A 26,134-nucleotide genomic window follows, 5' to 3' on the forward strand; every position below is an offset into this window, starting at 1 on the left:
TAAATACAGGGGAGGGAGGGGGGTCTGCCCCCTCCTGCCTGGCTGCACCTGATCTCTTACAGGGGGCTATGATACGCACAATTAACCCCTCAGGTGCGGCACCTAAGGGGTTAATTGTGCGGATCACAGCCCCCTGTAAGAGATCGGGTGCTGCCAGGCAGCAGTCATGTACACAGTTCTTTTAGTATATTCTAACTTGAAGCGTCCCCATCACCATAGGAACGCCTCTGTTAGAATATACTGTCGGATCTGAGTTTTCACGAAGTGAAAAATCAGATCTGAAAAAAACAGTTATGCAGACGGATCCGTTCTGAACGGATGCAAGCATTTGCATTATAGGAGCGGATCCGTCTGTGCAGACACCAGACGGATCCGCTCCGAACGCAAGTGTGAAAGTAGGTGGTCACACTCAGACTTACATTGCCAGAATTGGGCAACCATGTAATCTGTATGAGGTGTACGGCTGAAGTTTACTCAGTATATGTAGAGGGGGGAGGAAGGATCAGGCATGTTGAATTTCAAGATGCCCAATCCTTCATTCTTAAAGGGGTCAGAGTTGAGAGCTGAACCCGGATTTAACCTCTTCTTTACTCATTTACTATGAATGGAGCATCGGAGCATTTCCTTGCCTTGCACTGCATTGCGTAGGGCAAGGTCTGTTTCTGTTTACTGCCGGTGACGTACCGGGCTCACCGTTTAGTTTCATTTAATACATGGTTATTCTTAGTGAAAAATTATACAAATTTTCCTATATACTTTGTGTATGACTATTTCAGGTTTTCTAGATCTCTACTCGCTGTCCTACAATACAAACCTTTATTGTTTACTTCCAGTGGATACAACCCTGTCACGTGATGGACACGCCGACTTATTACATTACAAAGCTCTGATAACAGTAACCAGCCATTCATCCCAGTCACTGCCTCGCCTCCCCCTCCAGCAATTTTTTGGATTGTGGGAACCAACCTTCACCTACTGTGTCCTTCCCCCTCCCTTGTAGATTGTAAGGTCTCATGGGTAGGTTCCTCTCCCCTCTATAGGTTTCATGTTTATCGCATTTGTACTTATATTATGTATGTGTAACCCCCTCTTGGATGTACAGCGCCCTGGAATTGATGACGTTTCAAAATAAATAATCTTAATAAGGCCGAATGCACACGGCTGTGTTCCGCGGCCGAGAGCGGTCCGTGGTATGCCGGGCTGGATTCCTGTTCAGAGCAGGAGCGCGCGGCGTCATTGGTTGCTATGACGCCGTGCGCTTCATGTCGCCGCTGCACTACAGTAGTACACTCTGAACAGGAATCCAGCCCGGCATACCACGGACCGCTCTCGGCCGCGGAACACAGCCGTGTGCATTCGGCCTAATCCAGATTACTTGGAAAGAACGAAGCAAGCAGACAAACACTGGAATAAAACCAAAGTGACCTCTAGAAGACCATGATCTGGCAGCAGACTCCCTTCTGACCCTAGGATCAGCATCTTCCAGAACAACAGAAATGCACAGATAGTAAAGTAGTAATACAGGACAACAGATGGACGTGCAGCACGCCAGACCTGCAGGGTATTGCGAAGTGAGGTCACGGTTATAGGCAATCGAGGGTTAATCACTGTTGGAAAAAGAACCCTGGGCAGGCATGCGGCAGTGAAGGAGAGGTAGACACAAGTTCCTCTGGGCCACACTCGGTATGTAGAGACCTGGTCTGATGTTGTGTGAGGTGCCCTGGATGTTGCAGGTGTTTAGAGTGCCTGAGGCAAGGTCCCTTTAAGATTCGTGACGCCAGTGCCTCTAACGGTGGCACACCGGTTTCCAGTAGCAATAAGTGAGGTACACAGGTGGTATAGTGAATCAAACGTTGCTTTACTTATAACAGTCCAACTTTGTACAACAAGATGGTAATGCAGTCCCTTATATCACAAGCTTCACAAGCAGGCTTATTTCAAATACTGGCAGGTATAATTCTGTGCAAGATACTCAGAGGGTAATCAACAACACACTCAGAATCAGGTTGTACCTTCTCAGAAATAGTGTACGCTGTTCTTTAGAACTCCTGTCTGGTTTCTATCCCAAGGCCCGGATGCCTAAATGCTGGCTTTAATCCTTGGTAATTATATCTTCCTCCCGTATTGACTCTTGCTCTTACTTTATAGTTACTCTGCCCAGTAGCTTACTTATCTCAGCTGGTTGCACTGTCTCTGCTTGGCTTGAGGGTAACTGCAGGTTTCTCCCAGGAGGTCCCGTCCTACTACTGGGGTGTCTTCTGAGCTAACTAAGGCTCACTCAATCTTCAGGCAGACTAGAGTTCTTCACTAGCCTCCTGGTCATAGCTAGCAGCCAGGGCTATCAAGCTGCATGTCAGGAGGAGGCCCTCAGCATATCTCTGGCTGGTGCCTTCTCACTTCTGTCTCCACAGACTCCTGACTATGAACTCCCTCCTCCCTGTCTGGGCCTGGACATTTATACTAGGGGCTCCCTATCTCCCTCTAGCGTCTAGGATGCCTAACTACACCCTAATAGGCCTGCTTATGCATAACACAGGGGAAACATTGCATATAAAAGCACATAGAAAATACATTAAATGCATAGTTAAATATAAGATCACTGTCCCTGGCGAGTAGAAGTAACACGTGCACCAATTGACCCTTGTGTAGTGCCCACGCCTACCTAGTGGGACACTACAGACGTGCCACCGTGCAGAATATTTTTGAGGAACTTCTCACAATAAGAACGGTATCAAATGTTTCTTTTCAGGAAAATCCCTAGTGTAACTGCGCCCTTATGTAAAGAAGGGAGGGGAGGCGGCAGGGCTTTCCCCTTTACTTCTGTCCGCTTCAGATGCATTTTTCACAAATACAATTTCCATTCAACCTTCTTTCACCATGGATAAATAGATCCTAGAATAGGCAAACTAGAAAACTTTAAAAAGGGAAACTCCAGTGGCAACAGCTGTTCCCCCATAATACTGTATTTACCTCCACTTTACCGCAGAGTAAGCAAGGGGAAGGGGCAACACTTCTAGATGAACACTTAGTTATGGCTAAAGAGCATAAGATCTACTTAAAAAGAGTAACATTTAGGGTTTAGATGGCGGGTTCTGGGCGGATTCTGTGCCGAAACTCAATGGGAAGCCGCGCCATACTTCATGCAGCCGAGGATTTTTGCAGCACGGTAATCCGGATCGTGTGAAGAATTTACAAGTACATTCTTGGCGTGGTCACCATGCGGACCACTTGCAAAGCCGCAGGGGGACTCTGCTCATAGCTTTGCTCCATTCAGTGGCGCTAAACTAAGAGCAGGTCTGCACCATAAAAAATGAAAACCTGATACGCAGTGAATTTTGTCGTGGACACACTCATGTGAACACACCCTTAGGAAAGGTTCAAGCGGCTAAACTCTGCCTCTAAGTTAGGCCTCATGCACACGACCGTTGTGTTTTGCGGTCCGCAAAACACGGATGGCGTCAGTGTGCGTTCCGCAATTTGCGGAACGGCACTAACAGCCATCGATATAACTGCCTATTCTTGTCTGCAAAATGGACAAGAATAAAGGCAGGTTATTTTTTTTATTTTTTTGTAGACCACAGAACGGAGCAACGGATGCGGACAGAGTGAGAAGTGATGTTACTTCTGGGAAGTAAATTTCATTTAGGGTTCCATAATCAGTCAATGGAGAAGCAGAGAAACCTCAACCAAAAATTCTTCTAAAATGCTTGTAAAAACTTCTGTAAATTCACCACTGAATTACAAATCTGATTTTCTACAAAACTAATTTTCTACTGAAAAAAACTAAAACAAAATAAAAAAAAAACGGAAATCACTCCATGTGCATTATACGTTTCTGTATGTCCGCAAGTCCGTTCCACAAAAAAATAGAACATGTCCTATTATTGTCTGTTTTGTGGACAAGGATAGGCATTGTTACAATAGATTCACAAAAATAAAGGATCTGTGTTTTGCAGACCACAAAATACATACGGTCGTGTGCATGAGCCCTCATAGTCACATGTATATATCCTCTGGCATTTCTTAGTCTATTGAAGGGCAGGTTCCGGTCAAGGCTTTGGGGCAATCTTATTACTAAGGCATAACAGGGGTATATACTAGTGCATCTCAATAAATTAGAACATAATCAAAAAGTTAATCAAGAATTCAAAAAGTGAAACTCATTGTGTAGATGCATTACACACAGAGTGATCTATTTCAACCGTTGAGGATTATGGCTTACAGCTATGAAAACCCAAACGTCAGTATCTCAGAAATTTTGAATATTGTGAAAAAGCTCAATATTTTAGACCTATAGGGGGAGATTTATCAAAAGTGGTGTAAAGGAAAACTAGCTTAGTTGCCCATAGTAACTAGGGATGAGCAGGAGCTCTGTACAGTATTCGAATGTATTGACTCCGATGAGCCGAAATTATTGCTTCGCGAAGTCTCACGAGACTTCGCATAATAACTTCATGAATTAATTTCTACTGTAAAAAAAAATAAAAAATAAAAACTTATCCCGAACTCGGGTTCGGTTCCAAAGTGGTACCTTGGAACTAAACCAGAGTTTAGGAAAAAAATTTTTACAGTAGAAATTAATTTATGAACGAAGTCTTGCGAGACTTTGCGAAGCAATAAGTTTGGCTCATTTGAGCCAATACATTTTAATACCGTACGGAGCTCCTGCTCCGTACAGTATTGGAACAAAGTTTTAAGCGAATTGACTTCGGAGGTTTCATCCGAAGTCGATTCGCTCATCCCTGATAGTAACCAATCAGGATTACACTTTCCACAGAAGCCTTGAAAACTTAGCCAGTTTTTCTTTACACCACTTTTGATAAATCTCCCCCAAGGTGTCACACTCTAATCAGCATAAAGCACCTGCAAAGGTTTTCTAAGCCTTTAAAATGGTCCCTCAGTCTGCTTCAATAGGCTACACAACGGGGAAGACTGCTGACTTGACAGTTGTCCAGAAGACAGTCATTGACACCCTCCACAAGGAAGGGTAAGCCACAAAAGGTCATTGCTAAAGAGGCTGGCTGTTCACAGAGTGCTGTATCCAAGCATATTAATTGAAAGTTGAGTGGAAGGAAAAATGATGATTACACTTACCGGTAATCAGATTTTCCAGACCCCACGACAGCACCATAGAGAGAGGGATCCACCCCCAGGGACAGGAAACCTACAGAAATAAAAGGGTGGAGCCTCTCTTCCCATTCAGTGAATTACAGAGCAAGAGAGGGACTCCTAAACCATTAATCATTCTGATCTGAACAGTATAAAAAAAAAAAAATCACAAACAATACAGATATTGAGAAAGAATTTTTTATATTTTTTTTATTTTTTTTGTTACTCCATGAGAAAACAGAACCCATCACCAAGGGAGGGAAATTAGGAAGGGTGCTGTCGTGGGGTCTGGAAAATCCGATTACCGGTAAATGTAATCATCATTTTTCCCCTCCCCCACGACAGCACCATAGAGAGAATTACAGAGGAAGGGACCACCGCTTGCAAAACCTTTCTCCAAAAAGAGAGATCAGAGGAAGAGTGCAGATCCAAAAACGGTAGTGACGGAAAAAAGTAGAAGGTGAAGACCACGTGGCCGCCTTACAAATTTGTTCAATAGAAGCCCCCGACCTTTCTGCCCAAGAAGTGGAAACTGAGCGAGTAGAGTGAGCCTTCACCGAGACTGGAGGAGACAGGCCCTCCTCCAAGTAGGATTGTATGATTCCCAGTCTAAGCCACCTAGACAGGGTACTTTTGGTAGCCTTCTTCCCTTTATTCGATCCTGAAAAGAGAACGAATAAAGCAGAAGACTTTCTCCATTCTTCCGTAATTTTAAGATACTGTAATAAGCATCTCCATACATCTAGGGTATGAAATGTCACTTCTCCCGAATTTTTCGGATGGTCACAAAAGGAGGAAAGAATAATTTCTTGGGACCTATGGAATTTAGATGACACTTTGGGTAAAAAGGCCGGATCAGGTAGAATTATAACTATCATCCAGAATCGTAGTGAAAGGGGGATTGATGGAAATGGCCTGCAACTCGCTTATCCTTCTAGCAGTAGTGAGGGCCACTAACAAAACAAGCTTGAAAGTAAGAAGTTTTATGCTTACAGAATCAATGGGTTCAAAGGGTGTTTTGGTTAAAGAATTAACCACGATGTTAAGATCCCACGGGGGAACCCTAGGGGATAAGACTGGCGTCATCCTATCTACCGCTTTAAAGAATCTAGTGATCCATGGATCTGAAGCAAAGTTCTGCTCGAATAGAACTGACAGGGCAGAGACCTGTACTTTAAAGGGTTTCTGTCACCCCACAAAACTCTTTTTTTTTTTTTTTGGATAGTTAGATTCCTCATAGCGCGATATAGGAGAATATAATAGTCTTACTTACTTTCATGCGGCCGATTCTTTATAAAACGAAGTTTTATAATATGTAAATCAGGGCTCTACCAGCAAGTAGGGCGTCTACTTGCTGGTAGCCGCAGCAGAAAACCGCCCCCTCGCCGTGTTGATTGACAGGGCCAGCCGTGATCTCCTCCTCCGGCCGGCCCTGTCAGTATTTCAAAAATCGCGCGCCTCTGGTCATTCGGCGCAGGCGCTCTGAGATGAGGAGGCTCGTCTCCTCAGCACTCCCTCAGTGCGCCTGCGCAGATGACGTCTTCCCTTTCGGTGATGTCATCGGCGCAGGCGCACTGAGGGAGTGCTGAGGAGACGAGCCTCCTCATCTCAGAGCGCCTGCGCCGAATGAACAGAGGCGCGCGATTTTTGAATTACTGACAGGGCCGGCCGGAGGAGGAGATCACGGCTGGCCCTGTCAATCAACACGGCGAGGGGGCGGTTTTCTGCTGCGGCTACCAGCAAGTAGACGCCCTACTTGCTGGTAGAGCCCTCATTTACATATTATAAAACTTCGTTTTATAAAGAATCGGCCGCATGAAAAGTAAGTAAGACTATTATATTCCCCTATATCGCGCTATGAGGAATCTAACTATCCAAAAAAAAAAAAAAAGTTTTGTGGGGTGACAGAAACCCTTTAAGAGTACTCTTAGCAAGACCTAAGGAAAGGCCTTTCTGTAGAAATTCCAGAACCTGGGAAATAGGGACAGATAAGGGTAAATGCCTTGGGTTGAGATTACCGAATTCAATAAATTTCTTCCAAGTTCTAGCGTAGATGGAAACAGTTACAGGTTTTCTGCTCTTAAGCAAGGTTGTGATGAGCTCCTGAGAGAAACCTTTTTTATTTAATAAGTTCCGCTCAAATTCCATGCAGTCAGATGGAGACCACTGACTGCCGGATGAGAAACTGGACCCTGGGACAGCAGATCCGGCAGGTCTGGCAGAATCCAGGGGTCTGAAATCGACATGGTCCGGAGCAGAGTGAACCATGCCCTCTTGGGCCAAAAGGGGGCAATGAGGATGACCCTCGCCCTGTCCTTCCTGATCTTTTTTAAGACTGCTGGGATCAATTGGAAGGGGAGAAAGGCATATACTAGGGGGAAGTCCCACTTCAGGAGAAAGGCATCCACCCCATAGGGGGATTCTCTTGGATTTAGAGAACAAAAAACGTCCACTTTTTTGTTCTGGCTTGTACTGAAGAGATCTATGACTGGCATGCCCCACGAATCGCTGATCCTGGAAAATACTGAAGTGTTGAGGGACCATTCTCCTTGCTTCAAGGGATATCTGCTGAGAAAATCTGCATGAACATTCTCCTTCCCCTTTATGTGGAGAGCTGATACGTGGCTGACTTGTTTCTCTAATAACCCTAATAATTTTCCTGCTTCCCACCCTAGGAATACCGACCTTGTCCCCCCTTGGTGGTTCACATATGCCACAGTCGTCTGATTGTCCGAAATAATCCTCACGTGGCCTGTGCCTAGTAGGGACAGAGAAGCTTTCACGGCTAGTTTTACTGCCACCAATTCTTTCCGGTTGGAAGAGAATGATTTTTGAACTGGGGACCATAGACCTTGAAAATTGTATTCTCGAACGTGGGCACCCCACCCCCAAGGGCTCGCATCCGTGGTCAGGACAATAGGATCTGGGTAGGACCATGGAACTCCCTGAACTAGATTGTCCCTGTCCAGCCACCAAGATAGACTCCTTCTGGTCGTGTCTGAAATTTTTATCCTGGACATCCAATATCCCCTTGTGCTTTTTGAAGGCTGTCAAGATCTCTGACTGTAACTGACGGGAATGAAGTTGGGCCCACTCCACCGCCGGGATGCAGGAAATCAGAGATCCTAGGACCGACATGGCCTTTCGAGGGGTCAGGGAGGTGGAAGAGAGGGATTTGACTTGATTCCAGATTTTTGTAATCTTTTCTTCTGGGAGATATACTTTTTGAGTCTCTGAGTTCAAAACTAGTCCAAGGAACCTCTGTATCTTTACAGGTTTCAATCTGGATTTTTTGTAGTTTACTATCCAACCTAGTTCCTGAAAGGTCTGAACAACAGTCTGAACGTTTTTTCGCAAAACAGCCGGGAACTCGCTATAATTAAAAAGTCGTCCAGATATGGAACTATCAAAATATTTTTGATTCTTATAAACGACACCATCTCTGCCACTACTTTCGTAAATATCCTTGGGGCCATGGACAGGCCAAAGGGTAATGCCTGGAATTGATATTGCCGAATCTGACACTATCAGAATCGCCACTCTCAGGAATTTTTGAAACCTCTGGTGCATTGGTATATGGAAATAAGCGTCCTTTAAATCCAACACAGCCATGAAACAATGAGGAAAAATAAGCTGGATCGTATTCCTCATTGTTTCCATCTTGAACTTTTTGAAAACCAGAAATTTGTGTGTACCATCTGGTTTTGGAACTAGAAACAGGTGGGAGACAAAAACCTTTGGATTGCTCTTCTGGAGGAACGGGAATCAAAACATTCTTCTTGATAAGGTCCAACACTTCTTTTATTATGGGAAAACAGCCTCTTACACAAATGCTTTTTGTAATGACGAATCTTTGCGGAGGCAAAGAATGGAATTCTGGTTTTAGACCTGAATGAATAATATCCAAGACCCAAGGCCCTGCAATCCTTTCCCAGGCCTTCTGGAAGAATTTTAGCCTTCCTCCCACCTCTAACCTGGCGTCATTGTTGGGGTTGTTTTTTATTAGTAGAGGAAGAGTTTCCGAATAAGAATCCTTTCCCCCCCAAAATTCTTGGATCTGAATCTCTGATCTTTATTCCTGCCTGGTCTTCTGCCCGCATTACTTCTATAGGGACGAAAGGACTGCCTATTCCTGGAACCAAAGACCGCAGCAGGATTAGGGACCGGAAACCTTTTCTTCCTATCAGCTGCTTTTTCTAAAAGGTCATCCAACTCTGGTCCAAACAAAAATTCTCCCTGGCAGGGGATATTACATAACCTTTGTTTGGAGGCTATATCACCCCCACTCCAACTTTTTAACCAAAGAGCCCTACGCGCAGAATTGGTGAGGGAGGCCGACTGTGCCCTAGGCTTAATCGAATCAACTGACGCATCTGTTAAGAAGTCAGCTGCTTTTTGTAAAGTTGGCAAGGAGGATAAAATCAGATTCCCTATGGGCTCTTTCTTTTAATTGCACTTCTAGCTGCTGTAACCAGAGAGCTAAAGTCCTAGCCGTGACTGTAGCTGCTACGGCAGGGCAAAAGGATAAGGTAGAGGGCTCCCAGGCACCCCTAAGGAAGGTTTCAGCCTTTTTGTCTAAGGGCTCTTTAAGCATACCAGTATCTTCAAAGGGAAGCGAGGATTTTTTAGACACCTTAGAGATGGCAACATCAATCTTAGGGGCTTTCCCCCAAGAGGAAGAAGCTACCTCTTCAAACAGATATTTACGCTTAAAGGCCCTAGAGGCAAATACTTTCCTGCCTGGCTTCCTCCATTCCCTCTGAATTAAGGACATAATACTGCCATGTACGGGAAAACAATGACCCTTCCTTTCCTGTAACCCCTCAAACAAAGAATCTGCTACAGATTTATCCTCCTTAACATCCTCAATGTTCATGGTAGATCTTATGACTTTATGGTATTAGACAGACTCGTCTTCAGATGAGGAACAAGACGAGGACGACCCTAGTGATGTGTCCCTGTCGTCTGACGAGAAGTCCTGGGATAGGCCAAATTTTGCACTTTTATCCTTAACAGATGTTCTTGCCCTCTTGTCTGACTTTAGGGAATTTTTAACTTCCGTCTTAATGAGTGATCTAATGTTTTCTAACAAGGATGGTGATTCGTCCGAAATGGTCTGATCGATGCATGTCTGGCACAGCGCGCACTCTTTGTTTTTTCTTTTTGCCAGCATTTTCTTCGGCTTAGGCTGGAAAAAAGAGAGCACAAAGTGCAATTTTAAGGAAAAAGGCCAAATAACTGAGCCACTCACCCCCATGAAGATCGATGAACTACCAGGATGGGATTCACTTCATCCTCAGCAGATTCCTGTCTTCTCTCTTCCTCCATTTGTATTCCTGATGGAGGAGGTAGGGAGTCTATACACTTAGAAAAAATAAGAAAAATAAAATAAAAATAAAGTATAGTTAAAGAGGACCTTTCACCGATTCTTACCCTATGAACTAAGTATACAGACATGTGGAGCGGCGCCCGGGGATCTCACTGCACTTACTATTATCCCTGGGCGCCGCTCCGTTCTCCTGCTATGCCCTCTGGTATCTCCGTTCCCTAAGTTATGGTAGGCGGAGTCTGCCCTAGCGCTGGCCAATCGCATTGCAGAGCTCACAGCCTGGGAGAAAATAACCTCCCAGGCTGTGAGCTCTGCGCTGCGATTGGCCAGCGCTAGGGCAGACTCCGCCTACCATAACTTAGGGACTGGTATCTCCGCCTACTATAACTTAGTGAGCGGAGATACCGGAGGGCAGAACGGGAGAACGGAGCGGCGCCCGGGGATAATAGTAAGTGCAGTGAGATCCCCGGGCGCCGCTCTACATATCTGTATAGTTAGTTCATAGGGTAAGAATCGGTGAAAGGTCCTCTTTAATCTAATTGGCCCATAGCCTTGTTACATAAGTAACAACTGCCAGGAGGCTCCTACATGTAGATAAGCACAGACCGTCCTGTATAGGCTCACTGACTGGTCTGGCTTGCACCTCTTAAATACCAAAAGACGGCGTCCATTTCCTATCTGCCGCTTTAGAAGCGCGTCACACCCGGTATCCGAAACCGGAAGACCACGCGATATGCGTTCCACGCCTCGATGGAGCCCAGAGGAAAAACCGGAAGTGCGTCATGCCCTCCGCGCGTACCGGAAGTGACTGCCCCATGTGTCCGGAAGCGCTTCACCGCTGCTCCAACCGAAATTCAAGTGGCAGAGCCTCGCATCCAAGGATGACCACTTTACTGCCGCCCAGATGGCGCTTCCCATGGGGCAGAGCTCTCCCTGAGAGTTAACTGACATGCCTGCCGCAAGATACGGAGGGCCCCTGGAGCGCTTCCGTATCCTAGGGTCCTGTCAGCCTGCCCAGCAGGGCGATAGACCCCGGCAGCAACCGTCAGCCCTCTAGGAAGCAAAGACCGACGGTAAGACCTAAAAAGGAAAAACTGTAGGTCTCCCACTCCAGGGACAGGAAACCACTGAATGGGAAGAGAGGCTCCACCCTTTTATTTCTGTAGGTTTCCTGTCCCTGGGGGTGGATCCCTCTCTCTATGGTGCTGTCGTGGGGAGGGGAAAAAGTGTGGTAGAAAAAGGTGTGCAAGCAAAAGTGATAACCGCAGCCTTGAACGGATTGTCAGAAAAGGCCATTCAAGAATTTGTGGGGAGATTCACAAGGAGTGGACTGTGGCTGTAGTCGGTGCTTCATGACCTACTACACACAGATGTATCCAGGACGTGGGCTCCAACTATTGCATTCCTTGTGTCAAGCCACTCATGACCCAGAGTTGTCAGAAGCTTCTTATCTGGGCTAAGGAGAAAAAGCACTGGACTGTTGCTCAGTCGACCAAAGTTCTGTTTTGAGATGAAAGTAAGTTTTGCATTTAATTTGGAAATCAAGGTCCCCGAGTCTGGAGGAAGAGTGGAGAGGCACATAATCCAAGCTGCTTGAGGTCCAGTGTGAAACTTCCACAGTCAGTGATGGTTTGGGGAGTCATGTCATATGCTGGAGGTGGTCCACTGTGTTATATCAAGTCCAAAGTCAGTGCAGCCATCTACCAGAAAATTATAGAGCACTTCATGGATAAGCTGATTTCATTTTCCAGTAGGACTTGGCACCTTCCCACACTGCCAAAAGTACCAGTACATGGTTAATAACCATGGTATTGCTATTCTTGATTGGCCAGCAAACTCACCTGACCTAAACCTAAAAAGGTGTTGCCAAGAGGAAGATGAGAGACACTAGACCCAACAATGCTGACGAGCTGAAGGCCTTTATCAAAGCAACCTGGGCTTCCATAACATCTCAGCAGAGCCACAGGCTAATCACCTCCATGCCACGATGCATTGATGCAGTAATTCATGCAGAAGGAGCCCTGACCAAGTATTGGGTGCATATACTAAGAATTAATATAATATAGCCGCAATACCAACATCGTTATATTAATTTGGATATTGGCTATTATCAGCTATATAGTGATATATTCTGGAACTGCACAACTTCACATAGAAGAATCTTTTAACATCCCTTAATATCTTACTCAATGTCCAAAAACTGACATAATACCATTTTGGAATCAGTTGTGTTGCTGTAATCTCCTTTACAAGGTGGATGTTTTTATAGAAAGCCATCAACTTAATATACGGAACTGGACATACTGTTCTGCAGCTATACCACCCATGAGAAAGCCATAATTATTTATGAATTTTCCATTTTTGAAGTGACTTTATAATTTTGGTATTTTTTATTAATATCATGTATATGGCATCTGATTCTAACCTAAATTGGTGGAGACATGACGAAGCTATGGAAATGTGTATTTGAATCATGATTCATTAAGGGATATTTCGGCTTTAACTGTTTTTTTTTATTTTTATTAATTTACTTCGTATTGATTTAACTGTTTTTTTATGTATCCATGCCACATCAGAGAACTGAGTGCCTTCCATAATAGTATATACTTTTCCAATTTACAAATTGGCAGTGGGTGCATATAGTGTTCATACTTTTCAGTAGGCCAACATTTCTGGAATAAATTTTTTTTTTTTCTTATTCTAATTTTCTAAGATACTGACTTTTGGGTTTTCAGTAGCTGTAAGCCATAATCATCAATATTAAAATAAATAAATGCTTGAAATAGATCACCCTGTGTGTAATAAATCTATAGAATATGAGTTTTACTTTTTGAACCGAATTACTGAAATAAATTAACCTTTTAATGGTATTCTAATATACTGTACTAGTATATGTACACACTAAGGGCTTGTGTGATGCCCGTTGCTGTATTGCGGACCGCATTTGCGGATCTGCAATACATGGGCACCGTTCCGTGGCCATTCCGCATCACAGATGCGGACCCATTCATTTCAATTTGCGGTCCACAGCACGGGCACGGGCTTCACACATTTGTGTGAACGAGCCCTTAAGGCTAATTCCTTCCTATGTTCTCAGTCTCCGTAATTCTTAATAGGATTACCTACATCAGCTTCACTCAGGGGTTGTTCAATTCCACATACTTAGGATAGGAGATAAGTGTCTGATTGCCAGGGGTCTGACTACTAGTGCAACCGCTGAGCACAAGAACAGGAGTCCTGTGTTCCCCATTTAAATGGGGCGGCAATCACACATGCCACTGCTACTCTATGAGACTGCCAGAGATAGCCCCACAGAGAGTTAACAGGCGTGACGACTGATCCTCTCAAGTGTTTTCTATTGAACTCCATTAAGTCAGTATCAGTAGACAGAAAAGGAACAGATACCGAAAACTGCACAAAGAAAACGAGAAGCTGCCGTGGAAAACATTGCTCAGCCATAACATAAAAACCACTGACAGGTGAAGTAAATAAACATCATTAATTATTGTGCGACAATGGCACCTGATAAGAAGTGGGATGTATTATTCGGCAAGTAAGGCTACTTTCACACTAGCGTTCGGGGGTCCGCTTGCGAGTTCCGTTTGAAGGCTCTCACAAGCGGCCCCGAACGGATCCGTACTGCCCCAATGCATTCTGAGTGGATGCGGATCCGCTCAGAATGCATTAGTTTGGCACCGTTTGGCCTCCGCTCAGCAGGCGGACACCCAATGGCAGCTTGCAGCGTTTTCGTGTCCGCCTGGCCGTGCGGAGGCAAACGGATCCGTCCAGACTTACAATGCAAGTCAAAGGGGACGGATCCGTTTGACGTTGACACAATATGGTGCAATTTGAAATGGATCCGTCCCCCATTGACTTTCAATGTAAAGTCAGGAGTCCCTATTAATATACCATCAGATCAGAGTTTTCTCCAATCCGATGGTATATTTTAACTTGAAGCGTCCCCATCACCATGGGAACGCCTCTATGTTAGAATATACCATCGGACTTGAGTTACATCGTGAAACTCAGATCCGACAGTATATTCTAACACAGAGGCGTTCCCATGGTGATGGGGACGCTTCAAGTTAGAATATAGTGAGAACTGTGTACATGACTGCCCCCTGCTGCCTGGCAGATGCTGCCAGGCAGCAGGGGGCAGACCCCTCCTGTATTTAACTTATTGGTGGCCAGTGCGGCCCCCCCTCCCTCCCCAGTATTAATTGTAACCAGTGCGGCCCCCCTCCCTCTATATTCATCGGTGGCCAGTGCTGATTCCCAGTAATATGACCAGTGCGGCCTCCCCCTCCCTCCCCAGTATTAAATATGACCAGTGCGGCCTCCCCCTCCCTCTATATTCATTGGGGGCCCGGTCCAAGTATTGTGACCAGTGCGGTCACCCCTCTCCCCCCCCCATCATTGGTGGCAGCGGAGAGTACCGATCGGAGTCCCAGTTTAAATCGCTGGGGCTCCGATCGGTTACCATGGCAGCCAAGACGCTATTGCAGTCTTGGCTGCCATGGTTACTTAGCAACAAATAGAAGCATTATACTTACCTGAAGAGCTGCGATGTCTGTGTCCGGCCGGGAGCTCCTCCTACTGGTAAGTGAAAGGTCTGTGCGGCGCATTGCCTATAGCACAGACCTTTCACTTACCAGTAGGAGGAGCTCCCGGCCGGACACAGACATCGCAGCTCTTCAGGTAAGTATAATGCTTCTATTTGTTGCTAAGTAACCATGGCAGCCAAGACTGCAATAGCGTCTTGGCTGCCATGGTAACCGATCGGAGCCCCAGCGATTTAAACTGGGACTCCGATCGGTACTCTCCGCTGCCACCAATGATGGGGGGGGGGGTGATTTTAATTAGGGGGGGGGGGGGGGAAGGGGAGGCCGCACTGGTCACAATACTTGGAATCCACACTGGCCGGGCCACCAATGAATATAGAGGGAGGGGGAGGACGCACTGGTCATATTTAATACTGGGGAGGGAGGGAGGGGGAGGCCGCACTGGTCATATTTAATACTGGGGAGGGAGGGAGGGGGCAGCCGCACTGGTCATATTTAATACTGGGGAGGGAGGGAGGGAGGGGGAAGCCGCACTGGTGATATTACTGGGAATCCGCACTGGCCACCGATAAATATAGAGTAAAGGGGGCCGCACTGGTTACAATTAATACTGGGGAGGGAGGGGGGGCCTGCCCCCTGCTGCCTGGCAGCATCTGCCAGGCAGCAGGGGCAGTCATGTACACAGTTCTCAGTATATTCTAACTTGAAGCGTCCCCATCACCATGGGAACGCTTCTGTGTTTAGAATATACTGTCGGATCTGAGTTTTCCGAAGTGAAAAATCAGATCTGAAATAAACAGTTATGCAAATGGTTCCGTTCTGAACGGATGCAAGCGTTTGCATTATAGGAGCGGATCCGTCTGTGCAGACACCAGACGGATCCGCTCCTAACGCAAGTGTGAAAGTAGCCTAAGCGGTCAGTTTTTGGTGTAAGAAAAGTCGCAAGATCCTGCTTTACAACTCTTTAAATGACCCTGCGACAAATTTTGTCGCACGCTTCATTTTTACGCCATCCTTGCCAAAGGCAGGCGGGGACGGGGAGGAGCCTTCCTAGCATAGCTGGTGACACTAGGGAGGCTCGTCCCCGTCTGTCATTGGCTGCTCCCCCCCCCCCCCCCCCCCCCACAACGGATGTTTTTATCCGCGCACAGGGAGAAGCAGCGGCTGTGCGGGGACCAGGGGCAGCGCAGGGAGCAGGGTAAGTATATTCAGTGTGGGGGGGCCCTGGCATATGGGGGGGAATTTTATATTCTCGGATAACCCCCTTTAAGTTCTAGGGCACCTACTGCACATAGCGGTCAGCATTCTGCAAAACATCCAGTTGTGGTGAGGGTGGATTCCACCTCTGGACATCTTTTTATTGGCACATACCCACCACAAGGCGGCATTTAGTGCTTGTTGAACTTTGTGCTATTTGGCTTCTACTTTCTGTTTTTCAGTCATAAAAGTTCATAAAGTCCATTTACACAGAGCAGTGAAGTGCACGAGTATGCGCAACGTCACCAACAATCCCAGGTAAGAAAATATCATGCGAGAAGAATTTCACCACTTTAGTTTCGGTAGTGACAAAATGTATAAATAAAATAAAAATGCAAATTAGGGGGCATTTATCTAAAATTAAAAATATCCCATTTAGACATCTGATTGTCAAAGTGGGGAGTCCCTCTTCTATTAGAGCAGAGATCTGCTGGTGCAACCATTACATAGTCACGGACTGTTGCCTGATCCGCGGCTATCATCTGACTGTGGGAATAGGGATGTTGGCTTTGAACGTTTTGGCCATAATTCCAGCACTTGATCTCTGTATTCAAAATCTGAAAATGTTATGATATTTTGGGTTTCAATTCCTCATCATTCTCAAGATTTCTGCTTATTTTTGGGAAGAAACATTCTGATGCTGAACAAACCAGCTTAGCTTAGGCCTGTTTCACACTTGCGTTGTGGCTTTCTGGTTTTGAGATCCAGCAGAGGATCTCAAAACCAGGCCAAAACTGATCAGTTTTGTCCCTATTCATTTCAATGAGGACAAAACTGATCAGGATGCATTCCACTCAGTTTTAATGTGTTTTTTTGACTAGACACAAAACCATTGCAAGCTGCCAAATGGAACAGGATCCGGCATGAAAATCAATGTAAGTCAATGATTTCGGATCAGTTTTTTTTTTTTTTTTTTTTTGGGAAAAAATGGATCCGGCGACGATTGACTTGATTTTCATACCGGATTGTTCAGTTTAAATTTAATACAACCGGATCCGGCCGAAACAAATGCATCCGGATGAATTATGGCACGGAGCAGTTTAATTCCAGTTTTGAGATCCTTTGCCAGATCTCAAAACCAGAAAGCCACAAGGCAAGTGTGAAACAGGCCTTACACAGAAGAGACTGTTGCTACAATGTATTAGTGCAGGCTATCCTCGGAGCTCTCAGATATGAGGTGTTAAAGGGGTTTTCCCATCGCTAGGATATGCCCCCTTTGTCTGATAGGTGTGGGTCCTGCTGGGACCCGCACCTATATAGAGAACGGAGCCCCGAAAGTGAAGGAGGGCGCACTGCGCATGCGCAGCCGCCCTCCATTAATTTCTATGGGGCCGCCGAAAATAGCCGAGCCCTAGCTCAGCTATTTCCGTCTGCCTCATAGAAATGAATGGGAGCATGGACCGCGCATGCGCGGTACGCTCCCATTCACTTCTATGGGAGAGGCGGGGATTAGCGCTTGGTGGTGGACGGACCCCGGGAAATCTGGGGTCCTCCAGCCACAGCACTCCCTGCTCCGTTCTCGATATAAGTGCAGGTCCCAGCGGTGGGACCCAAACCTATCAGGCAATGGGGGCATATGCTAGCGATATGCCCCCATTGTCTATGATGGGAATACCCCTTTAATAGGTTTGGCTACCAAACAAAACTGGCCATACATATTAGACAGCAGTCGGCCAAATGCAGGTTCAGCTGTCAGTTACTCTTCCCGAACCTCCCCCCACCATACATATTCTGAATGAGCAGAGGAGTAAGTCACTGCCAGAACCTCTTGCCTCCTCTGAGAATTAGGCTACATTCACACGACCGTATGAATGAGTCCGCATCCGTTCTGCAATTTTGCGGAATGGGTGCGGATCCATTCATTTCTATACGGTCGCAAAAGATGCGGACAGCACACTGTGTGCTATCCACATCCGTTGCTCTGCGCCGCGGCCCCGCCCAAATTTTTTAATATGTCCTATTCTTGTCCACAATTGTGGACAAGAATAGGCATTTTCTATGATAGCCGCGGAATGTGCGGTCCGCCGCGCCGCGGAATGTGCGGTACATGAGCCGGTATCAGTGTTTTGCGGATCCACAAAACACAACGTTCGTGTGAATGTAGCCTAACAAGGATTGGGCATGTTGATATCAGTCCGATCTTTCAGGACACCCCACCATATACTTTAGATCGGGGATGCTCAACCTGCGGCCCTACAGCTGTTGCAAAAGTACAACTCCCACCATGCCCTGCTGTAGGCTGATAGCTGTAGGCCATCCAGGCATGCTGGGAGTTGTAGTTTTGCAACAGCTGGAGGGCCGCAGGTTGGGCCTCCCTGCTTTGGATGATCATTCATTCTTGTTGAAATCAACGTGTTCCAACATTAATCTAATGTTAAAGGGAACCTCTCACCTGGGGGGGGACTGGCAACTTAAAGTGTTCCTTGAAAAAAAACTAAAAATGGTCCATCCAAATTTACAGAAGTTGGGGCAAACAAAAGTAAGTGGGGTCAGCCATACCACCTGCCTCTTCCAGCCTGTGGTCTAAGATGTCTGTGTCCATGTATAGGAGTCATATCTAGTGTCCTGTTTTCTATGAGGGTGAACAGTGGGGCTTGAGGCCACGTACTCCTGTGCCATCGCAGTATTTAACCGGATCACCGTCTTGATAATGGTGGCACAGTTGAATTAAGGAAGGCACCTGTGTACTTGGCTGAGTATATAAGTACGTAATGCTCCCATCGTTAATGCTGAGAGCGTCAGATTGTTACATACTCGGCAGCTTCAGGAGGGCTCAGGTGACCCCCTGGCATCAGGCCACCAGGAAATTTCCCTTACTGAGGGCACCATAGTGTGACTGATTTCAGCAGTCTTCCACTTCTGTGCTGGCATTCAATACTTTTAGAGTACCGACATGCTGAACTTTCCAATACATTTTGCTATTGCAAGATTTCAGTTAGTTGGACTTTTAGCTTTAGAATTTCTTAGTAGCCAAGCAGTAAGAACTACGAGACCTCAACAGACTGACCCCCAAAAAGATAGGTGCTCAATGCAAATTTAATGCCAACATGGGATTTGTTTAATTGATCAAATATGCTTGAAGGTTATTACCAATGCAATAACATTACATAAAGATCAAGGCCTGTATTACCCCTGCAGATCGTCGGGCAGATCATTGCTAACAAGCAATCGTAGGATCTGCCTGTGTAATACTGTCGCCGAATACCTGAGGAATCAGCAAACGCTTCTTCATCGGGCAATCGCAATTTTTAAGCAGGCTGAAAAATCATCCTTTGCTGGTGGCAGATCATGCCGTCTAATCACAGTCTGCTGCCGGCAGCGATGGTATTAGCGATCGCTCCTCCCCACATCGTGGAAGAGATCACTGCATATAATAGCAGCGGCCTCCTCCACTGACGAGCAGGAGATTGTAGGGATGCAATGCTTCCCCATCCGACAATCTTCAGCCCCATCTGCAGGTCTACAGGTGGATTGAGCAGCATATCATCGTGAAGGAAGGGTTCCTATCGGACAGTCGGCTACTCGCTCAGCGGCGGTGAGGCGCTCCATTTACATGTGGGGATCACCTCCACAGTATGAACACATGCCGATCGCTCGTCCTCATACAGCTGCATTGTTTCTGGGCGGCAGATCGCTATTTATACAGCAAGATCTGCTGCCCGGAAACGATCATTCAAGTGCTTGCACAAGCGATCATTTCACCTGATGAATGATCTGCTGCACATTTACCCGGGCAGACGGTCGGGAACGAGCAGTTCCTAATAATTGCACCGTGTAAATCCACCTAAATACCGGAACCTCAGACTGTGGGGGTCACAGCCTCATTTACCACCTGTTCTCCAGTGTGTCGGAGCCAGTCCTGCGTCAGTACATTACTGTAAGCCAAGCCGACTGTATTCCAGATGCCTCTGGCAGCTAATTATAAGGATTGGCATCAGTGGGAGAGCTGGCAGGAAATATAAATAGGTAAAAAAAAAAAATTTCTTCAATTTCAGTAAGGAGATATTATTCTGACGGGATAATGGCACACACCCCGTGTGGTTCAGCACTATGTTCTCTTCCTCTTACTTTCCATCACGTAGCCCATTTTTATCTGTGACCTCCTTACTTGTGTGACTCCAGAAGTGAAAGTCATACGAGATCCAGAACTCTAAGGACTGTTTCACACGAGCGAGTCCATTGCGGGAATCATGCTAGTGTGCCAGCGTGATCCTCTGTTCTGGGATTGACCTTACTTCTACAGGATCGCACTCCCAGCTTTATGTCACTATCATCCTGTAGAAGTAAGGTCAAGCAGAGGCACATAGCATCTTCGATCTCAAGAAGAGGAGCACCCAGGTGAGCAAACAGCGGTTTTTGTAGGTCCCACAAAATTTAAAGGGGTTGTCTCGCTTCAACATATAGCATTTATTATGTAAAGGAAGTTAATACAAGCCAATTACTAATGTATTGTTATTATCCATATTGCTTCTTTTGCTGGCTGGATTCATTTTTACATAACATAATACACTGCTTGTATCTAGGGTTATGACCACCCTGCAATCTATCAGTAGTGGTCGTGCCTGCACACTATAGGAAAAAAACGCTGGCCTCTCTTGTGGCTCGGACAGTGGGACAGCACATAGGCCGGTGCTTTTTCCTATAGTGTGCAAGCACGGCCACTGCTGCTGGATTGCAGGGTGGTCGTAACCATGGAAACGAGTAGTACATAATATGAAGGAAAAATGAATCCAGCCAGCAATGGAAGCAATATGAATAACAACAATACATTAGTAAATCGCTTGAATTATTTTACTCTACAAAATAAATGCTATTTGCTGAAGTGAGACAACCCCTTTAATGGACTACTACCAGATAACCCCTTTAAGACCCGCATGCAGGTCACGATTCTTCTTAACCACAGATTAATGATGAATATCAGACAACAATATAACTATTATATGTACTATGGGAAATATGGAATGCAATTCTAATTGAACCATCACTGTTTTTGAGTGGGACAAGTCCGCGGACGAGCATACACACGTCATAACGTCGTCTATGGTGACAAGCCACTGTTTCCCGGATGACTGGCAAACCTGCTAAAGTCATTAGACATGGAAACATTCTTGGTCACTAGTAGTGATGAGCGAACTTGTGTTTTAGGTTCGGCGTCCAAGGTTCGGGTTATCGGGGAATCCCGTTATGGATTCCGCTACCACGGACCATACGGAATTCTATGATGGCATTCCCCTACGGAAGCCTATAAGAGGCATTCCGTAATAATAGAGTCTATTGGCAGCATAGACTCCTGTTACACTGCTCAAAAAAATAAAGGGAACACTTAAACAACACAATGTAACTCCAAGTCAATCACACTTCTGTGAAATCAAACTGTCCACTTAGGAAGCAACACTGAGTGACAATCAATTTCACATGCTGTTGTGCAAATGGGATAGACAACAGGTGGAAATAATAGGCAATTAGCAAGACACCCCCAATAAAGGAGTGGTTCTACAGGTGGTGACCTCAGACCAATTCTCAGTTCCTATGCTTCCTGGCTGATGTTTTGGTCACTTTTGAATGCTGGCGGTGCTTTCACTCTAGTGGTAGCATGAGACGGAGTCTACAACCCACACAAGTGGCTCAGGTAGTGCAGCTTATCCAGGATGGCACATCAATACGAGCTGTGGCAAGAAGGTTTGCTGTGTCTGTCAGCGTAGTGTCCAAAGCATGGAGGCGCTACCAGGAGACAGGCCAGTACATCAGGAGACGTGGAGGAGGCCGTAGGAGGCCAACAACCCAGCAGCAGGACCGCTACCTCCGCCTTTGTGCAAGGAGGAACAGGAGGAGCACTGCCAGAGACCTGCAAAATGACCTCCAGCAGGCCACAAATGTGCATGTGTCTGCTCAAACGGTCAGAAACAGACTCCATGAGGGTGATATGAGGGCCAGACATCCACAGGTGGGGGTTGTGCTTACAGCCCAACACCGTGCAGGACGTTTGGCATTTGCCAGAGAACACCAAGATTGGCAAATTTGCCACTGGCGCCCTGTGCTCTTCACAGATGAAAGCAGGTTCACACTGAGCATATGTGACAGACGTGACAGAGTCTTGAGACGCCGTGGAGAACGTTCTGCTGCCTGCAACATCCTCCAGCATGACCGGTTTGGCATTGGGTCAGTAATGGTGTGGGGTGACATTTTTTGGAGGGCCGCACAGCCCTCCATGTGCTCGCCAGAGGTAGCCTGACTGCCATTAGGTACCGAGATGAGATCCTCAGACCCCTTGTGAGACCATATGCTGGTGCGGTTGGCCCTGGGTTCCTCTTAATGCAAGACAATGCTAGACCTCATGTGGCTGGAGTGTGTCAGCAGTTCCTGCAAGATGAAGGCATTGATGCTATGGACTGGCCCGCCCGTTCCCCAGACCTGAATCCAATTGAGCACATCTGGGACATCATGTCTCGCTCTATCCACCAACGTCACGTTGCACCACAGACTGTCCAGGAGTTGGCAGATGCTTTAGTCCAGGTCTGGGAGGAGATCCCTCAGGAGACCGTCCGCCACCTCATCAGGAGCATGCACAGGCGTTGTAGGGAGGTCATACAGGCACGTGGAGGCCACACACACTACTGAGCCTCATTTTGACTTGTTTTAAGGACATTACATCAAAGTTGGATCAGCCTGTAGTGTGTTTTTCTACTTTAATTTTGAGTGTGACTCCAAATCCAGACCTCCATGGGTTGAAAAATTTGATTTCCTTTTTTTTTATTTTTGTGTGATTTTGTTGTCAGCACATTCAACTATGTAAAGAACAAAGTATTTCAGAAGAATATTTAATTAACTCAGATCTAGGATGTGTTATTTTTGTGTTCCCTTAATTTTTTTGAGCAGTGTATATTATAGGCTTCCGTGGTGCATGCCGTCATAGAATTCCGTTGTGGTCCGTGGTAGCAGAATCCATAACGGGGTTTTCCCATAACCCGAACCTTGGACGCCAAACTTAAAACACAAGTTCGCTCAACACTAGTCACTACAGCTGTCCATACATTTTATAGATATCTATTCTTCCTGATTTCTCAATAAACATGCATCCCCAGCCAAGCATGCATGTGTTTTCAATGGAGAATAAGCCAGGGCCAGTCTACTCACCGCTGGAAATCTGACATGCCTGAGCTTTCTTTCCCCAAGATTTGCCAATAGAGGACAGTCGGGAGCCCCTTACATCAGACTCGTCTAAGTGAATGGAGCGGCCGACTGACACGGGGGACCTCTTGTTCTCAGGATCGTAGAGGTTCTCAGTGGTCGGGCCCATCATCCAATATTTAACACCTGTGGAGAGGTGCTAAATAATTTCGGAGGGATAACCCCTTTCACCCCTGTTCTGTCTGAATGTAACAATTATGTAATATTTGCCAGTGATCTCTTACACAAGAATCTATTGCAAAACTTTAAAAAAATTAAAAATCTGACATTTCATTTGACCTGGGAGAGGAAGTCATATTAACATGTCACCGATTAATAACCCACACACAGAAATCTTCCGTGGCACGTGGATGACATTTTGTAAAATCTCACTTTGCAACAACTACGCCAAATCAGAAAGGGAAATCTGCAGCATTTCTGCTATGTGTGAACACAGGCTACAAACTGTGCGCCGCTGGTCGGGTGCACCGCCATCTGCCGGTATCATCATAGCTTCCCGGTGACTTGTCCGGTGCAGCGGTGGACGCACACCGTCCACAATGGTACAAGCTGCGACAGGCTGTAATCAGTCACACAATGTGACAGCAGGGGCAACAGGACAAGGCAGGGACCGTCATCTGTGGTGCTATAACTGAGAGCTAACAGTTTTAGATTTTAGATTTGCAGGGGGGCAGCTTTTACTCAGTTTAGGGGGCTGGGAAGCTCATAGTATGACATTTCTGGTGAACATGGTCTGGGACACGGGGGATAACAATCACTATGGTCTGATCATCAGGGAACCACTGATCACCGCATGGCGCATTGTGACATTTGTATACTGTAGCAGTTACTGATGGGGAGGTTATAGAGTGTCATCAGGCATCTGAGAGCATCAACTCCCATTCTCCAGGACAGCACTGCCTGCTGGTACTTGTAGTTGCCCCCAGCCTCATTGGTGGTGCACCAGCAGGCAATGGTACAATACGCCATGGGACTTACCGGTGCAGGTCGCTCCTCTCTGCCTATATGCATGCTCTGCACGGCCCGGAACAGCAGCTCATGCTCTGGGGGGCCCCGTTCCCTCTCGGTTGCCGCGAAGCCCTCCAGCAGCTCCAGGACGCGCACCACCTGCGGGACCACCCCGGACACCGAGTCCGGCCCGTACTGCTCGGTCAGTTTCTGCAGTTCAGAGCCCAGGCTCTTCGCCATGCTGTACACATCGTCCAGCGACAGAGAGCCCGTGGCCCGCAGCCACACTCGCCCCGGAGCCTCCATCCCGCTGCTGCCTCCGCAGCTGTCAAGCTGGAGGCTAGTCAGACTCGTAACCCCGCCCACTGACTGAACGACTCGTGATGCCACCCACAACGACAGACCCGCCCACTGCTTGCTCTCGCCTTGTTCCTCCAGTGCACCAGGGGGGCGCAGTACTCGTCCCCGGCATCGCCCCTGTCCGGAGTGCTTCATGTACAGCCAACATAGATAATAGAGGCTGGCAGGCAGGATTACCGCAGGCTGGAAACTGGGACACAGAGGTTCCTGTAACAGCGTTTCTTAATAAATAAAAAAAATGGCGTTGCAGGTTTTTTTCAGCCAAAGCTAGGAGTAATGGGAAATCACCCCACATATAACTGTAGATATTCTGTTGCAGAATTGCGTGCAGAAGATCCGTAGTGTTTCAACATTACAGCCAAGTAGGCCTCATGCACACGACCGTATGTATTTTGCGGTCTGTAATATACGGGATCCGCAAAAAAATACGGATGACGTCCCATGTGCATTCCGTATTTTGCGGAACGGAGCAGCTGGCCCCTGATAGAACAGTCCTATCCTTGTCCATAATGCGGACAATAATAAGACATGTTCTATTTTATTGCGGAATGGGAATACGGACACAGAATGCACACGGAGTAACTTCAGTTTTTTTGTTTTTTTTTTGCGGACCCGTTGAAATGAATGGTTCCGTATACGGTCCGTAAAAAAACCCCACAACGGACACAGAAAGAATATACGTTTGTGTCTATGAGCCCTAAATCTCATCCACATCCTGAGACTTGAGACCTGCAGCATGTTAATTCATGATGCGAATTTCATTGTAGATTTCACCATTCCAATGGAAAAGGGAAATCAGCAGCATTTCTGCAACATAAAAAACGCACCATTCGATATCCAGCAGAAAATCTGCAATGTTTCAGCAACATGTGAACATACCATAAGGGTACATTCACACAGCACTGTAGTTTGTGATTTTTGTGCTGTTTTTGCTGCTTTTCTGTACCAAAATCTGCAAATCCGGATTTTGTTGACGATTTTGACGTAGATTTGCCCGAGATCTCCCCTGAAAAGCCTCATGATTGACATTCTGCAGATATAAAAAAATCCAATTTCGGCATTTAAAATTGTGCACCGTGTACATTATTATTGCTGGAATTTTGGAGCATGATCCACACTAAAAGTCAGAAGACAAATTCGGCTGTGGGAATGGGCCCTTAGGCTACGTCTACACGACGACATTTGTACCGCGACAGATAGGGCACAACTACACTGCAACATTTGTAGCGCAACATTTTGTTGCACTAATGTTGCGCAACAATTTTTATAATGGCAGTCTAGGGTGTCGCCATGCAACAGACTGCGACGCAACAGTCGCAGAAAAATCCATCTTGAATGGATTTTCTGCAACTGTCGCAGTCGCAGCATGTTGCAGTGCGAC

The 26,134-nt window shown here is 46.4% G+C and overlaps 1 protein-coding gene across 2 annotated transcripts in view; it reads right to left on the reverse strand.

Moving 5' to 3' along the window:
* Window positions 1–24,742, reverse strand: part of LOC120994756 (Rab interacting lysosomal protein) — a 79,728-nt gene extending 54,986 nt beyond the window's left edge. For both annotated transcript variants that reach the window (XM_040423550.1, XM_040423549.1), the window contains exon 1: window positions 24,424–24,742. In XM_040423550.1, the coding sequence (XP_040279484.1) occupies window positions 24,424–24,699 (276 nt within the window). In that variant the 5' untranslated portion in view covers window positions 24,700–24,742. The remainder of the gene's footprint in view (window positions 1–24,423) is intronic.
* Between the last annotated feature and the right edge of the window lie 1,392 nt (window positions 24,743–26,134).

This window comes from Bufo bufo, chromosome 3, assembly GCF_905171765.1.
Source record: "Bufo bufo chromosome 3, aBufBuf1.1, whole genome shotgun sequence".
Lineage (NCBI taxonomy): Eukaryota > Metazoa > Chordata > Amphibia > Anura > Bufonidae > Bufo > Bufo bufo.